Raw genomic sequence first — 16,119 nt, forward strand, 5'->3', positions numbered from 1 at the left:
GTACTTTCAGAAGTCTGAAGAAATCAGCAGTAGATGACAACAACCTGGCACAGGGTAAAGAAGGTTTTTCCTACCAAGTATTTGCCTTAGCAGCTTGGAAAAAGTTTGTTCAGGGATGGTCCTGCAAGGCAAAGTCTCGAAAGCATTCGGCGCAAATGCTGCTTCCCGGTGATGGAAACCCATCGCCGCGCTGCCCCGGGGGACGGCGGGTGCCTCCGGAGGCAGAGCCCGCGGCTGCGGCAGGGGGTACACCTCCACCAGCGGCCGGTCTCGGCTCGGGGCCGGGCTTCGTACCGCCCGCCGGAGTGACACGGCTTTCCCCGGGGGAGCATCACCGTGGCTCCATGCCCGGCTCCGGGGCAGCCCGCCCTGCTCCGCCCGGGACCACCCGCCCCTCTCCGCCCCGGCTCAAGGCGCGGGGGAGCGCTGCCGGAGGCGGGTCCGCCCCGCCCCGCCCGGTTATACGGCCCCGTCCCGCCGCCCGCCCGCGCTCCGGCGCTGCGGCCGCCCCGCCGAGGGACAGCCCGAGGGACAGCCCGAGGGACGGCCCGAGGGACAGCCAGACAGCGCCGGGGCCGCCTGCCCGCCCGCGGCCGGGCGATGGTGCCGGCGCCCGGGAGCACCCTGCTCGCCGCGCTGCTCGCCGCCGGGCTGGCCGCCGCGGGCAGGTGAGCGGGGACGCGGGCGGGGGGGCGGGAAGGACCCGGCACCGCCGCCCCGCTCCCGGCGGCTCCGGCCTCCCGGGGCTGGGGGCCGCTGTCCGTCCGGCGGCCCCGCGGGTGTCGGGCGCTCCCCGCCGTGCGCGGGGTGCCCGCGGTCCCTCCCGCGCCCGGGTCCGCGGGGCTCGCCCCGCCGGGGGCCGGTCCCCCGGGCCGTGGTGCTGAACGGCGCCCGCCCGGTTCGGGGGCTCCAGCGGGCGTGAGCCGCTTCCCCGAGGTACTCGCACCAGAGCTGGGGACTCGTGCTCTGGGAAAGGCGGCAGCTTCAGTGACGGTCCAAACTGGGGGAACAGCTGCACCATCTGTGGAAAGGTGTGGGCGCCTCCAGTTCTTGGTCTGCCAGCACAAACGGGCCCTTCACAAGCAGCCGGTCATCACAGGTGTTGGGTTCTAGGGAGACAGGTATACTCTGGAAACAGAATGAGATTTTGAGAGGATCAGTAAAACCACTTACTCCAGACCAAGGCATTCCAGTGTTCCCTCTCCCAGTTCTCCAGAAGCAGAAGTGCTGCGGCAAGGAAATGGCTCATAAAAGGAGAATTCGCAGCAACTGCATATGAAGCCTTCAAGATGTTGTGTGGTTTATTTCTTTAGTATCAGATTTGTGAATGGAAACTTTTGTCATCAACAAGTTGCAGTGTGCTGTTCCAGCACGTGTGAGGCTATTTGAGTGGTCAGCTCCTCAGGAACTGGAAGTTCATGAACTCCAGACCTGCTCTTATATCTTAGAGAAAACACATTTGTTATGTCTATACCATCTCACACCATTGTTGGGGGTGGGGAAAAAGAACTCTTTTCTGGGAAGAAGGGGTTCCTTCCAGTCAACAAAACGTGGTGGAGGGAGCCTGTCCGGTCTATCACTGGGGTATTTTCATATGAAATGTTTCTTTTCTTCTACCTTCTGTCAGCATTGTTGCTGTTACTGTTCATTTCCTTATCTCTTTGCTGTTTTCAGTAAATTGTTCTTACCTCAATCTGCAATCTTTGCCTATTGTGCCCCCAGTTCTCAACTCCATCCTGCTGCAAGGGGAAGGGTGAGGGGAAATTGGGGGAGCAAGAGAGGGTGGCAAGTGGTTGGTGGAGAGTCTTGGTGGGGGGACTAAACTGAGGAATACCATTCCTAAACCACAACAGCAATACATGTTACAGCAGCAGTGAAACTTAGTCCCACTTAGTTTAAAATGGTGCTAATGGCTCACAGCAATCCTGTGATAGCTAATGCAGCCAGCTCTTTCTTTCAGACACCTCAAACTCAGGCAGCCCTGGGTTGTTGTGGTTACTATTCATCTTCACTGTGTTTTGCTAGATGTCACATAGTGCTGTCAGCAATACCACAGCCACATAAAACCAATTACTTCCCTCCCACCTGGGCACCCTGGACTGCTAAGTAGCCACTTGGTGCTGCCTCTCAAAGGACAGAGTTCTTCAGTCACCACTCTTCCACTGACCTGCGCTGTGATCCGACCTGCAGTGTGTGCCTTCTCTTGCCTTTCTTCTTCGGTCACATATTTTGGCTGCAGGTTCTTCAAGGCCAGGAATTTTTTGTACACTGAGCAGACAGTGACAAATCCAGCCATCTCACTCAGGTACTTTAGGTAGTCCCTCTGAAATCCTACAGGAATATAAGACAAGGAGGCATCAGAAGTGCCCTGTGCCTCCAGTCTACATTAGTTCTTCCCCAATATCCAGGAGGGTTCATGTGACATTCTCCCAGAAAGGGTCTCCCTGCCTGAAAGAATCTCCTCTTTCTAAATTTCTTTCTTCTTCAAAAAATGCTGAACTCCTGATAGAAATAGCTAAGCTGATGGGTGTTGTTTCTTCATGTGTGAGAGGGACTAACCTGGCAAAACTGGTTTTCCTCCCAGATTTTGGAATCTAGTTGATCTTTCCCTCTGCCAAAGGTAAGTTTTATCTTGATGCTTGCTGTGGAAGTCAGAACAAGTGAAAGACCATGTCTAGGGCAATATCTATAGAGTTCAGTTATGTTAATTTAATTTGCAGCTTTATGGAACATTTCCCAGTTTTAAGGAAAGTTTATACTGAAATCTTGAGAGATATTGTATACTTTATAAAGACATTGTTTTCTTGATTTTAAGGTGAATTATTAAATAAAATATAACTGAGTAAGTTTTTCCTGTGAAAATGAGCACCTTTTGGAAAGGAATGAGATCTTTTTTTCTCCAGGCTTTAGGCATTTTAACCTTCCAGGGGAGTCATGGCACTATCCAGATGCATCCAAGGGGATTTTCTGGGATGTAAGCAGAATGTACATTTACTACCCAGGTGAATTCAAGGCCACTTTCTCATCCGCAAGCAGAACATATGTTCTTTAACTTGTATACTTGGCAGTGATGCAAGCCAGTGGCATTTGGATAACAAAATGGAAAAAGGTTCTTTTATTGTCTGTAGATGCAGAGGTAGGATGCTGATTTGTCACAGACATGCACAGAGGAGTTATAGCTGTTCAGTACACTTTTTCACCTGTCTGAAGATGTACATGTACGAGTACATGTACTGCTGTAAACTGCATCACTGGGTTGATGGCAAAGGTTGGGTGGCTTCAGAACAATTTATTCCAACAGTGAAGATTTTTCACTTGCCAGGTGACATGAAGACCATCTCTTTGTTTAGAGCATCTCAGATACATAAGCTTATGCATTTCGTCTGAACTCCCTTCTCTTTCCGATGATACAACGGAGTAACATCTTGTATCTTTGAAGTGTAAACGTATATGTGTTCTACTAGTTTGCCTCAGTGATGTTTGAAGGAACTGTTTTGATGTGAGTGCAACTGTTACAGATAAGCACAGGAGGATACATGCAAAGCACTTCTGTAATGTGATAAAGTAATACCTTTTTTGTGCCTCAGACTAAAAAATGCAAAAGTTCATGCCAGATTACTTTTTTCCCCCATTTTTTTCCATCATGAGATTTTTGTTGCAGTGTGTTGCCCCCTTCAGTACCCCAAATCACTTACTATAAAGCTCTCACCAAAAAGGTATTTTCAGGGTCAAAAACAACACTTTGGACTCTTTGAAGAAAATGCATTTTAAATTATGGCTTGGATAAAGCAATGGGGACAGAGGATTTTGGATAAAGGAAAGAATTTCATAAAGGGGACAGGCTGTGGTAATGGACAACTTAAGTAACAGCAAGCAGAGGCAGAATAAAACTAAAGCCACAGCACTCACAGAAGCACAGAGGAGATCTAGAAGATTTACACAGTGGTGGATTTCCATCTGATTTATAATTTTGGCAATTAACATAGCAGGTTTTCCAGCTCTTGTAGCTGTTGATCTGCACAATGACTTTGAACTCCCTGGACTTATTGGCAGGTGAAATGGACATTAATTTGTATGGTCAGGGAGTCTCAGGCATGCTTGGGACTATGTGAACTTATGCAATCACTTTGCATGTATGAGCATGCTATGAGCCTGCAAGTCACTAGCTTTTATGGGGATGACTGATGTTCACAACATGGTTTTCTGTAGAATCAGTCTTTCATCATCTGAGGCAATAGTGCTGTCAGTTATGGCATCATATATTCCATCCAATTGTTCATGTGACACAAACTGAGGCAGCCCCATTGACTTCACTGATATTAAAATGACTCATTCTAGCAAGTGAGCTGGCTGTATTTTTTGCCTGTGCCATGTTTCTCATTAGAAATGGTTTACCTTGCATAGTTAATTTATTGCAGGTGAAACATTTCCATCATCCCTGTTTCTCTGATCAAATGCAAGTTTGCATTCCTGTCTAGGAGCACTGCCCTAGGTTTGGTGAAATGAGAATGCCTGACAGTGGATAAAACATAAGGGAAACGTACAACAGGGTGTACAGAGGAATGGACTAGTGCGTTTTCCTGAGGGAGCTAGTGTTTTTCCTTCCTTACGCAGCTCAAGAGCTCATGGGCAGCTGGGGGCTGTAAGCCAGCCTGGGGTGTGTCGCTACGGTTCCAGGTTGGACTGCTGTCCTGGCTGGAGAAAGAACAAGGGCCACTGTGAAGGTAACATTAACTTTCTGCTTGTTTCCTCTCTGTGGCTGCATACCTGGTACTAATAAAGGAAGGTTTCTTACATGTCTGCCAGAAGGTACAGAAAGAAAACTTCTGAGGAGTGAAATCTTCTAACTCTATGAGAGAGTGAATAAAACATGCTTGAGAGACCATCTCCTCTAAAAAAAGAGCAGATCTTTGGGTAAATAACACCAATCCATAACTTGCATGTTCAGAAATTCTTAGATCCAGAAGGCACCATCTGTTCTAACCTCCTGCACAGCCCTGGTCAGGGGTTATACTGTTACAGCTGTTGAGTACATACCACAAATGCAGTGTTTTCTGATGCCATATAAGGACCCCTAAAATGATTTCATATCAGTTGGTATCCTTTATCTTCAGAGTATGCAGCCTCTGAGAACCAGAAGGTTTTAACTTTCTAAAAATATAAATAAAACTCAAGCAATAAGTGCCCCTGACTTGAGCTTGAGTAGCCAGCTAGAGTTCTGGTCTGTGGATCGTTTGCTTAATGAAGAGACAATGACTCTTAAGACACTTCTAATTTGTAAAAGGTCTACATATCCCAAGGAGAATGCAGTGTGGAATCTCTCTGTCCAATTTTACTTGGGCAAAACACAATAAAATCATAAAATACATGTTTTAGAAATCTTTTTCAGATGTTGCACCTGTTGTCCCAGAGAGTTTGGCCTTTTATATCTAGTGAATTTGTCTAGAGGCTTAAGATTATTAATTGCTGAATACCCGTATACTAAAAGGGAAAGATGCTAAAATGTCTCTGCTCTGTATACATTATATGCCATTTTAGAAAAGGAAGAAGGGTTTATTGTAGTATTTCTTGCATTGCTTAATCACACTTTAGTTTTGATGCAAATTAATACCTGGAGGGACAACTGGCAAATGTAACTTTGATCAGCCAGTGAAGTAGGTTGTCTTTTTTTAAAGCGATAGGTTTTCATAAAATTTGAAGACTCTTCTTTGGAAAATCACTTTAAACCACCTATAATGTAATTCTGCATTGTAAATCCAGATGTGGTGTTTTTCTCTGCTTCAGTGCTATAACACTGCAAGCTGGTCTTTGGCTGTCTTGCACCTCCTCAGTTATAGCAGAGGAATGTGTCCATCCTATGGGAGAACATCCCAAGCAGGAATCCTTGGGATCGCAGGGGAACAAGCTGGTCTTGCAGTGTGCCATGCTGTATTCAGGGATGGAAGAAGTGTTGAAAAATGCCTCAATCTACAGAGTTAGCACCTTTGGTACATCTGAATGCATCTGTTAATAGAGGGAAGATACTTGAAGTCAGAAAAATGAATGTTAACATTAATTTTACTATATGCTAACTAAATTTTCCTATAGTTTGCAGATCAGCTTAACTAATAAGGAATTGAGATTCACATCCTGGTGCACACTCTTTCACTGTTTCTCCAGAGCTAGTCCTGGTTTAAATGCATGTTTGGTTTGCTCTTCCAGAATAACCACCATGCTGAAAATCATAATGATTTCAGGAGCCTTGAGGCTTATAGAACTCAGCATTTAATTTCTGATTGATGATCCAGAGGGTTTAGAGTTGCTTTTTAATGCATCCAGGTTAAATGTAGCCCTCTCAAATTATTGTAAACCTGATGCAATTATACTTACTGGGATGTGTGGTAAGGACAGTTGTCTGATGACAGATGTGCTCTGGATATTCCACCATGGGATAGACACGTTCCTCAGCTGTAACTGGGGAGATCCAAGACCGTAAAACTGCTGTAGGATTATGTGTCTCCTTTGGCTCTAGGAGAGTGCTGTTACCTCTTTTCTGCTCCAGATGCCAAGCATAGCAATTCAAGCTGTTGGCCAGCTGCTTCCCACATAGGCTTCTTAAAAAAAGGAAAAAGGCAAGAGTATGAAACTAAATGTGAGTTGTAAGCATTGCAGAAAAAAAAAATATGAGGGAGAGACCTTTTGTCTTTATAAACCTGGAAAAAACCAAGTTCTTGTAATTTTTGTTAGCGCCACTATTCTTAAGCCCGAATAAAGTGCTAATCAGTAGTTACCATGCTCAGACCAGAGGGAGAGGTATGGAGGATGCTGAACGTGTTCAAAAGTTTTTAGGCAACTAAGCAGGGCAAAAGTTCTCCAATAGAATATTTTTAACTTCTTATTTTTCTCTCTTCTTTCTCTGCCTGACTCCACCAGCTACCTGTGGACATGGCTGCAAGTATGGCGAGTGCATGGGACCAAACAAATGCAAATGTTTCCCTGGGTTCACAGGGAAAACCTGTAATCAAGGTTTGTGCATATGCTTCAGAAAGGAGACTGCTGGTTTTCCATTTCCTTATCTTGTACTATGGATTGTGTCATCTTCCAAAATAGTAAACCAGGATATTTTCTTGTTTACCTAGAAGAACTTAAGAATTTTAGGCTTTTGCATCTCAGGCATCCCAGGCAAGCACTAAGCCTCCTTCAGCAAACAAAAGTTTGAACCTATATTGTGTATCTCTTATGGGCTGATGACAAGTGCAAACTGGCATGTTTATAGTCAGACACAGAAAAACTATATAGGAAAGTACCAGAAGAGATGGGAGTCAGTTCCACAACTCATGTTATTTTCTTAACTAGCAACCCATGTTTATTTTTAAACTAATCTTCTAATCAGAAAAACATGCAGTTGTATGCTAGACATGTAGTTTATCAAGCTGCCCGGGTGGTTTGTCTATGCTGATGGTATTTCTGAGAACCACCATTGGTAGTCCTTAAAATTGCATTTTAAGAAACTTTAAATGCACCATTTTCCCTCCATAAACTTGGAATTCAACATGGAAATATTTCAGTTAATACATTGGTAAGAACTCGGCTTTTTTTCTCCTGTTCCAAAATATGAGACCCCTGTTTTGGATCAGATGAAGGGAGGAGGTCACTGCATGGAGAGGCTATCCTACTGCAGTGCAGATGAGTGAACTGTAGGTGCTATGATGGAAGCATGACATAAAGGCCACACAAATGACTAGGTCTGTCCTTGCTAGCTTCCTAAGATCCTGCAGACTTTGCTTGAAACTATTGCATTGACATGCTAAACACATTTTTTTATAGTCAAAACAGCCCATCTATTACACAGTATCCTTCAAACAATATACCCTAAAGATGTACTATTAAGTATTTTGGAAAAATCCATCTTTTGCACTTTTGATGTTTCTCACAGGGAAAGAAGTTTATTCCTCAGAACCACTAGAGAGGAAAGGGAAACAGCAGCTGTGTTTAAATATAACAGATACGTAGATACCACTTACAACTTCAGCCCCTAAACCCAGAAGTTTAACCTCAAAAATTATTTGGCAGCCTAAATGTTACTAAAACGCAACAAAGAAGCCCCCAGCTTTTAGGTGTTTTCTGTGCAGTAACTCCACATGCATTTGACATGCTCTCCATAGGCAGTCACATCAGTTCTGTGCACTTCAGTAGGTTCAGAGACGGAGGCTTGGAGGAAGCACTGCACAAACCTACACATGCAAATTCCCTATTATCTCCTGGGCTTTTCTTCTGAAGCATGGCCAGGATTTTTTCAGTGAAGTGGTGGCTGGCACAGGCCAGAAGTGTCCAAGAGCTGTTTGTTCCATCAGCCAGGAGTGCTAATAACCACTTTTAATTTACTGGCAGATGTAGCCTTGGTCTGTCCTTACAGCAGAATGTCCCGCTGAGCAAGCTCAACACGAGCTAACTAAAATAACAGAGATAAGGGGACTGTATTAGTCTGCCACCAAGTCTGAGCTAAATTAGTCTTATCTCCATAGGTTCTTTTTTGGAGCTGTGTATGCTATCTGTGCATTGTGAGAGATAGGTGCAGATAAGCACTTTTGAAAATGTATTGTCTAAGTGGAATAACTTTTGTTCTCCAGTTTGCTCTCTAGTTTTTTTGTTAAGAGAGTCTTAGTTATTTAATGGAGTCACACTAGCACAAAAATCCAGTGTGATTTGCAAGCAGATAGGTTGTCCTTTTTCAAACATACCCTATGTTTAAATAATAGAATGCAGCCCTCTCTCTTCCCTGGACTGAGCTGTAACAAACACTTGTGCACCTCCACAAAGTTTATGCTTTGAATGGCCTGGAGGTTTTTTTCCTGTGGTCTGCAGGGTGTGACACAAGACCAGATGCTTTTCCCGTTAGAAGTGGAGCTGCTCAGTGCTTGCCTGGAGAGCTGCATCTTTACTGAAATTATGTTATCGGTCATATGTGCTGTTAAACACATATTGAATAGGCTGCATGTGCTGGTGCATTCTGTAAATGAGTTCTGTCTGCTTACAAATCACAACAAGAAGTAGAGATGTCAGTTCATGGAAGCCAAAAACACAGCTGTTGTCCCCTTGTCATAGGCCAAATATCATGGTCAGCACTGCTCACCCTATACCTCACAAATTAAACGGTTTAGAATTCTTTTTCTCCCTGCGAAGGATAGATGTTGGGAATTTGAAATTGATTTAGTTTCTGAAAAGTCTTTAAATCTTGGATTTTGAGAAGGATTTAGGATGTTTTATTCTCAGGATTTTGAGATTTTTGAGATTGATCCTTTTAAAGTCACGTAATTATTATCATATACTGTATTTCATTTCTGCTATTGATAACCTTGGTGCCAGTGTGTAGCTCAGAAAAATTAAAGTAAAAATCTTTGTTTCACTTTATCTCAAACTGTTTTGCTATTCTCAGTCTCATGTTTTTGCCTTTCTAGTACAGAGGTCAACTGGAGGACTATAATCAGAGAAACCCAGAAAAATAACTCCCAAAAAGAGATTAGCTACAATTCTCTCCACCCCTCCACTTCGTCCTAACAAGCGGCCAGATGTGGCCAGAGTTTACATTAATTTTTCAAGTGTAGAAGTCTGTGTATGTTGGTTTTACTAGCAGTCTTTCAGCCAGATGGTCTGCTAAACTCTCATCTTGCAAGGGGCTGGCTCATTTTCCATCCAGACGATTTTACTCTGGGGAACTCAACACATTAGGCACCATTATCCACCTATATGCATGAATATATGTATAAAAGCCCAGCACTCAGTCAGTTCCAATGACTTCTGCAGATCTGAACGAATGTGGACTGAAGCCACGTCCCTGTGAGCACAGATGTATGAACACACACGGCAGCTACAAGTGCTATTGTCTCAACGGGTACATGCTCATGCCAGATGGCACATGTGCAAGTAAGTAACAGAGCTGATGGAACAGGCACACCCAAATAATCTAATCACATTTAATCCCAGCAGATTTTCTTCTTGTGCTGAACAGATTTAGTTTATTCGGGATAGGGTCTTTGCCCCAGTTCTCTGGTACTGTCACAGCTGAAAGAGACTTCCTATTTGGTAGTTCCTGGGTAGAGTAAACAGGTCATACTTATATTTTGGTGTTCAGAGGTGTTTTTGTCCTGATAAGTCTTTGATAGTGTTTATTCAGATGAGGAACAGCTAGTACGATCTCAGTGTGTAGTCCTGCCAGTTCATCTGTTGAATAAGGATGACTGAATGTATTCAAGCAAAGCACCAATACAGATTACTTTTTACTGCGCTGAATTTCATGCCATTATTCCTTGCTTTACCTTTCTGTGCTCCACAATTGATTTATTTTATCTGTGTTGATATGCTTTCCACAGTTGATGAAAACTGTTCTTGCAAACATTTCTTGTGTGATCTAAGGCTTATCTAAACTTGTTGTAAAAATAGGTATTTCTACCTATCTTCTGTGTTTTAAGCCAGCATGAAATGGAAAGCATTCTGCTTTTTAAGCCAACCTGATTTTTCAGACCTGAGGAAGCTTCTAGTTTTTCAGTGACAGAGTTTTGTTTGTAGAAAATATCTCATAGTTTCCTGAATTTTTAATACATTAATGTATGAATAGCTTTATTTATAATGAATTAAATTTTGTTGTTCTAATTAATTTCTGTGTTCATCCATATCTAACTTAAAATTAGTGTGTGATTCCAGCCTAGAATTTTGCTCTCTTGTTATTTTAAATCCTGTTTTTAGGTTCTAGGACATGTGCCATGGTGAATTGCCAATATGGATGTGAAGAAGTCAAAGGGCAGGTGCAGTGTCTCTGTCCATCAGGTGGCCTTCAGCTGGGACCAAATGGAAGGACATGCATTGGTATGGTTAGAGAGCTCACTCTCAGCTTCTTTTGTGCAGGATCCCCGAAGCCATAAGATTCTGGGGAAAGGTTAGGAAGTACTTAACCCTCCTTGCTGGCTTAAATAGTGCTTCATGTTATTCTCAGTGTGATGTAAAGTTTTCATGCTTTTTTAAAAATAATTTTTCTTGTAATATTGGCCATGTAATTCTTCAGATAAGTCTCATCCCCAGTACATAATTCAAAATTTTGACATGATTTAGAGTCATCAGCAGATTCAGTTTCTGCCTATTGCTATGAGGCCATTAAATACAGTGCTTTGCCTGCAGGAAGCTGTCCTGCTGGCATAATGTGTTATAGGATTTGGGCATTTTGTTTGGATGGGGCTTTCTTTTATTGTGATGACCCACAATACAAACTTCTCGATCTTTCTCTAGAAGCCTTAACATTACCTGTGAGTTTCTTGTGATGAAGAAAGCATTGCTTATAATACTTGGTACTGTGTTCTTCCACAAAGTTAGTTCACATTTTACTGCTTCACTTATAAGAACACGTGCGAAAGCCACCACCAAGTGTGAAATTATAGGACTTACTTATTAAGCTTATTTGTGATAAAAACCAAACCACTCCCATGCAAATCCCAGCAAGTTCTTTCTTTCCCATTTTACCTTCTTGTGGATCTGACCAGCATCCCTTTTCCTGCTGCAGACATTGATGAATGCTCCACTGGCAAAGCTGTCTGCTCTTACAACCGCAGATGCGTCAACACATTTGGAAGCTTCTACTGCAAGTGCCAGCTTGGTTATGAACTGAAATACACCAGTGGCCGCTACAGCTGTGTAGGTAAGAGTTAGCCCATGGATGCTCCCTCTTCCTTCTTTTTATTCCCACAGTGTGCATCTTCCCTGTTGTTGCCTCAAGCATGTTGGCTTGTCCTGGGGATGCTGCCTCAGAAATGGGTAAAAGATGTCACACAAAGAATATTCTTGATGGTACTTTGAATTTTTCTCTGTTTTTTCTTCTGTAGTCTTATGAAAATCTGAATCACTGGCACTTACAATTTAAATTGCCTCATTGTACCAAGTCAAGTTGGGCAAGAGTTTGTTGCCAGTTGGCAACTGCTGACTAAAAAAAAAAAGCTATTCCTGGTAAAGATTTAGTTAAGGAACCATTTTTTGTTGTCTTGGCTTTCAAACTGGGATGAATAAGCAGTCCCACAATATTTTTTTTTTCTTCTTTTCATGTCATTATTGAGGAATGTGAATTAAGTGCCTTCAGTAAAAACAGTTATTTGGATGGATAGTACAGAACTTGGGGGGTAAAAAAGTATGAAAATAGTAGGTTTCAATTACTTTTCGGATTTCTGTTGCATGGCAAAATTTCTCCCTAACAAAAATAAATACAGGCAGAAAGTTATCTTGACATGCTCAGGTGTTAAAACAAATGTCAAAACACCCTTACTCATGTTTCAATCCATTAGTTGAATGCTGGAACGACAGCCAAGTATAAGTTACTGCAGCAGGTGCTGTGGGAGTATTGTTCAAGCTGTTGACTACACAAGGGCCTGGAAGGGTTAGAACTACTATAAGTGCATTAAAAAAGACAATTAATGTGATTTGTTTATATTTAATGAATATTAGAAGTGAGGGGTGGGAGGGAGATCATAAGGCAGGTTTGGAGACTTAAGTTTGCATTTCATGTTGTCTGCAAATCCTGTGAGATTTAAAGTGGAAAAAATATTTACTTTTCTCATACAATATGTGTGCATGGGGCAAAAACTGGAAAGGCCTCAGCAGTCAGGATTTTATTTGCAAACCTAAATCTCACTCTCAGACACACCAGACTTTTGAGTCAGTCTTCCTGCTACTTGTTTGTTTGCTGACATACAAGAGGACCTGTCAGCTGCTAAAAATGATGCATTCTGGATAAAATGCAAGTGGTGCAAACATTTGTGCACCAACATGACTCCTTCATGTGGGAGAAATCAGAAACATCAAATACTCTTGGTGCCTGTACAATTTTCTGTGAGTCGAATGTAGTATTTTCTACTGAATTTTCCTGATTATACCTTGTTTCATGCAGCATCATATGTTTTCTGGAGTGTTAGAGGTAGATTAAAGATCTTGACATCTTGGCATGCTCAGGGTAACTTTCTATTACATTCTTTCTACAGTGAATGAATGAATGAGAGACTTGGTGAACGGTTTTTTGATTGATGTCACACATTCTCTTGGTGCCTTGTGCATTGTGTTAATAGACGTCTGTGTACAACCTATAGTTTGAATCCTCTTCTCAGTCAGAAAATCACTGCATTCACTTTGTCTTTACTGGGATGCTCTACATTTTCCATGGATGCATATTCCAGCATCGGTTCATTTGGAGCAGACACCAAGCATTCTCTCCTAGTGTGAATTCTGCTTCTGAGGGTCACTGCACTGTCATGGTCTAACATTAGTGCTTACAGTACCTGGAAACAGATGGGTGGCACAAGCAGGCTGTCATGAACCTTGGGTCTCAACACAGTTTTCACTGAAGCATTTATATCTTTCTCCAGATGTAAATGAATGCGTGACAAATACACACAGGTGTAACCTCCACGCAGAGTGCCTCAACACCGAAGGGTCCTTCCACTGCAAATGTAAACAGGGCTACCGAGGAAGTGGAGTTGATTGTGCTGGTGAGTACCACTGGATGTCAGGAATGGTACTGTATTGTTTTTCTCCAGTGACTGATCATTACAAGGCATGTTCTCAGAAATGTCATGCTGAACAGTGCTGCAATACCAACCAAGCAAGACCTCTCCACAAAATAATATATTAATTGTATGACTCATAATATAATTAATACAAGTATCACTTGTTCAAATTAATTTTGCCTGTAAGTCTCCAAGTCTCATAATATCTCTAGGAATTGCAAGCAGAACAGAGAAGTGAATTTGTCTTGAAAAAACAGAGAAAATAGTTTTAAAAATCTACTGTGATTTTTCCATGAATTCCCAAGTTAGCCCCTTGGAGGGTTGTGCAGTCCCTCCCAGAAGAGTTTCAGGCTAACTTAGCAAAAAATGAGAAAAGGGAGGAAAGCTGTGACTTCTGTGTTAAACTGTTTTCACTTAAAATTTTGCCTTTGTTTGTCTATTGAATATGGAAGACCTCCTATAAAGATGTCATTTCCCACTTTAACTGCATATGATCCTCCAAGAAGAAAGAAAGAAAGGCTGTTCTTGTATATTTAAAATGAACCTTTTAATTTCTACCTTTATTAAACCTGGCAGATGTTTCTCCTGAAACATCATTAAAGATGTTTTCCTCAAGAGGACACTTGACTCCTCCTCAAACATTTTAAAAGTTTTTGTCTACAGCAGATGAAGCCTACATAATATATAAATCTTTTCAAGTAATTCTTGATTAGCTATGTATTATGATTATACTTCATGTCACAGATGTTCTCTGAGTCCCTCTATTATTCATGTTCCTACTCCCATTATGATAGTAATTGAAAATTACAATACACATTGATAAATTAATATTTTCACAGAATATTTTGTGTTGCAAGGGACCCATTAGTCCAACTCTTGGCTCTGCACAGGAGAGCACCATTTTCTTAAGTTTCAACTTCCAGTAAAAAAATGTTGACTTTTAACAAGCAAAAAGAAACACACAAAAATCTGACTGATACTGAAAAGTTTGATATGGACATAGATTACCACAGCAGAGCTGTTTAGAACATTCTTCCACTCAAATTCAATCCTATGAGCCAGTTTCCTTGCTAGTCCACATCCCTTGTGATACGTCACTGTAGTTCACTGAAATGGAAGGATGCATTTGACTGGATATCAAAGCAAACTGACATGACACATATGTCACATATGTTGATATGGTTTTGTTAAAACAAAATGTACCACAGGTGAAATGTTAAACAAATACATCAGATCAAAATAGTCTGGGGTTTTTTTGTTCATTTATTTGGCTTTTTCTTTTTAATGAGAAGGCAAAAATTTCCAGAGAAATTTTCTTGTTGACTAACTCTATGTATAAAATATTCCTTTGTCAAGCAAAAACAATTCAACGAGAATGATTGCTTAAAGATGAATAACAGAAATATTTTCACTTGTGGAGAGATATTTTTTGATGTCTAGCCCTGTAAAAAAATCGGTTCTGAAGTCAGATGATTCCTATCTTCTCACTGGTGTTTCTCTTACATAGTTTGCCCTCTGTCTACTTCCTCATGTCATATTTCCAGTTACTGAACTCCTTCCAGAGGAAGGATCCATGCCATTCATAAACTTAATAGAATACACTAAATGGAAAAGAGATTTAGTAGAAGAGAGGATAGAGGAATAACACACAGTAATGACAGCAGTCAGAGCCATAGGCAGAGGTCAGCCTATGGTGACCTAAGCTGAGGATCCAGCTAGAAAGATGTAAACAACAAGAGAGGAAGAGTAAAATACAATCAGTGGTAGGTGAACCCTGAAATGCAGTGGTGCTAAATAGAGACTGGTTTCTCTGGTGGTAATTCCGACACGTATACCTTATTTTTAAAAGAAAAAGGAGGAGACTCTTTTAGGTCTGAATGTTTCAATGGTTGATTTTTACTGCAATCCCCAAGAACATCTGACCAGCATAACTGATGGGGGCAGGACATGTCTTGCTATGGGGGAAAATGTTTTTTCAAACAGTGACACAAACAATTGGATGTACCAGCCTACAGTGAAAACACTAAGTGTTCTCCATGTCATTTGGCAGTTGTGGAAAAGCTTCGGCTTTTTCCTGCAGCCAAAAGAAATTTTGCTATTGGGTTTAATGGGATGAGGACACCGTCTTGGGAATTTAGGGGCTGAAGGCTGTGGCTTCACACCTCTTTTGGTGACAATGGCTACAGTTCCTGTGGTCCATTCCAGCTCCCAACTGATGGGCCTGGGCTTGTGCTGCAGATGAACAAAAAGCTTCTTAAATAAGTCTCCAGTACTCCACATAATTTTTCCCACAGAGCTGGAATCCTGTTTTCACGGGGAAGCATTAGTTCTTTATAGCAATTGTCTCTAGTATAAAAAAAACAAAAAACCAAAAAAAAACTGGCTACCATGGAAGCAGTATTTGCTTTTTTTAAAAAATGAAAACCATTTTAATATATAACTTAATTTTTGGAGTATGAAAGGAGAACAACTAAGCACATTGTTTATAATGAAACTCCTATGGCTACAACTCCTCATGCCACCAAATAACCTAATAAGTGAGGTAATATATAATTCGCTGTGCACAGAAGGTGGTGGAAATTCTTTCATTCAATTTGTATGT

At 41.9% G+C, this 16,119-nt stretch overlaps 1 protein-coding gene across 2 annotated transcripts in view; it reads left to right on the plus strand.

Annotated features, from left to right (window-relative positions):
- The first annotated feature begins 517 nt into the window (after positions 1 to 517).
- The window catches only part of EGFL6 (EGF like domain multiple 6), a 33,183-nt gene continuing 17,581 nt past the window's right edge, over positions 518 to 16,119 (plus strand). The window contains exons 1-7 of one of the 2 annotated variants that reach the window (XM_039550540.1): positions 518 to 668; positions 4,615 to 4,724; positions 6,913 to 7,005; positions 9,784 to 9,903; positions 10,723 to 10,842; positions 11,531 to 11,665; positions 13,377 to 13,499. In XM_039550540.1, coding sequence (XP_039406474.1) covers positions 601 to 668; positions 4,615 to 4,724; positions 6,913 to 7,005; positions 9,784 to 9,903; positions 10,723 to 10,842; positions 11,531 to 11,665; positions 13,377 to 13,499 — 769 coding nt within the window. In that variant the 5' untranslated portion in view covers positions 518 to 600. The remainder of the gene's footprint in view (positions 669 to 4,614; positions 4,725 to 6,912; positions 7,006 to 9,783; positions 9,904 to 10,722; positions 10,843 to 11,530; positions 11,666 to 13,376; positions 13,500 to 16,119) is intronic. The other variant, XM_039550541.1, reaches the window with a different exon arrangement.

Source organism: Corvus cornix, chromosome 1, assembly GCF_000738735.6.
Source record: "Corvus cornix cornix isolate S_Up_H32 chromosome 1, ASM73873v5, whole genome shotgun sequence".
NCBI classification, from domain to species: Eukaryota; Metazoa; Chordata; class Aves; order Passeriformes; family Corvidae; genus Corvus; species Corvus cornix.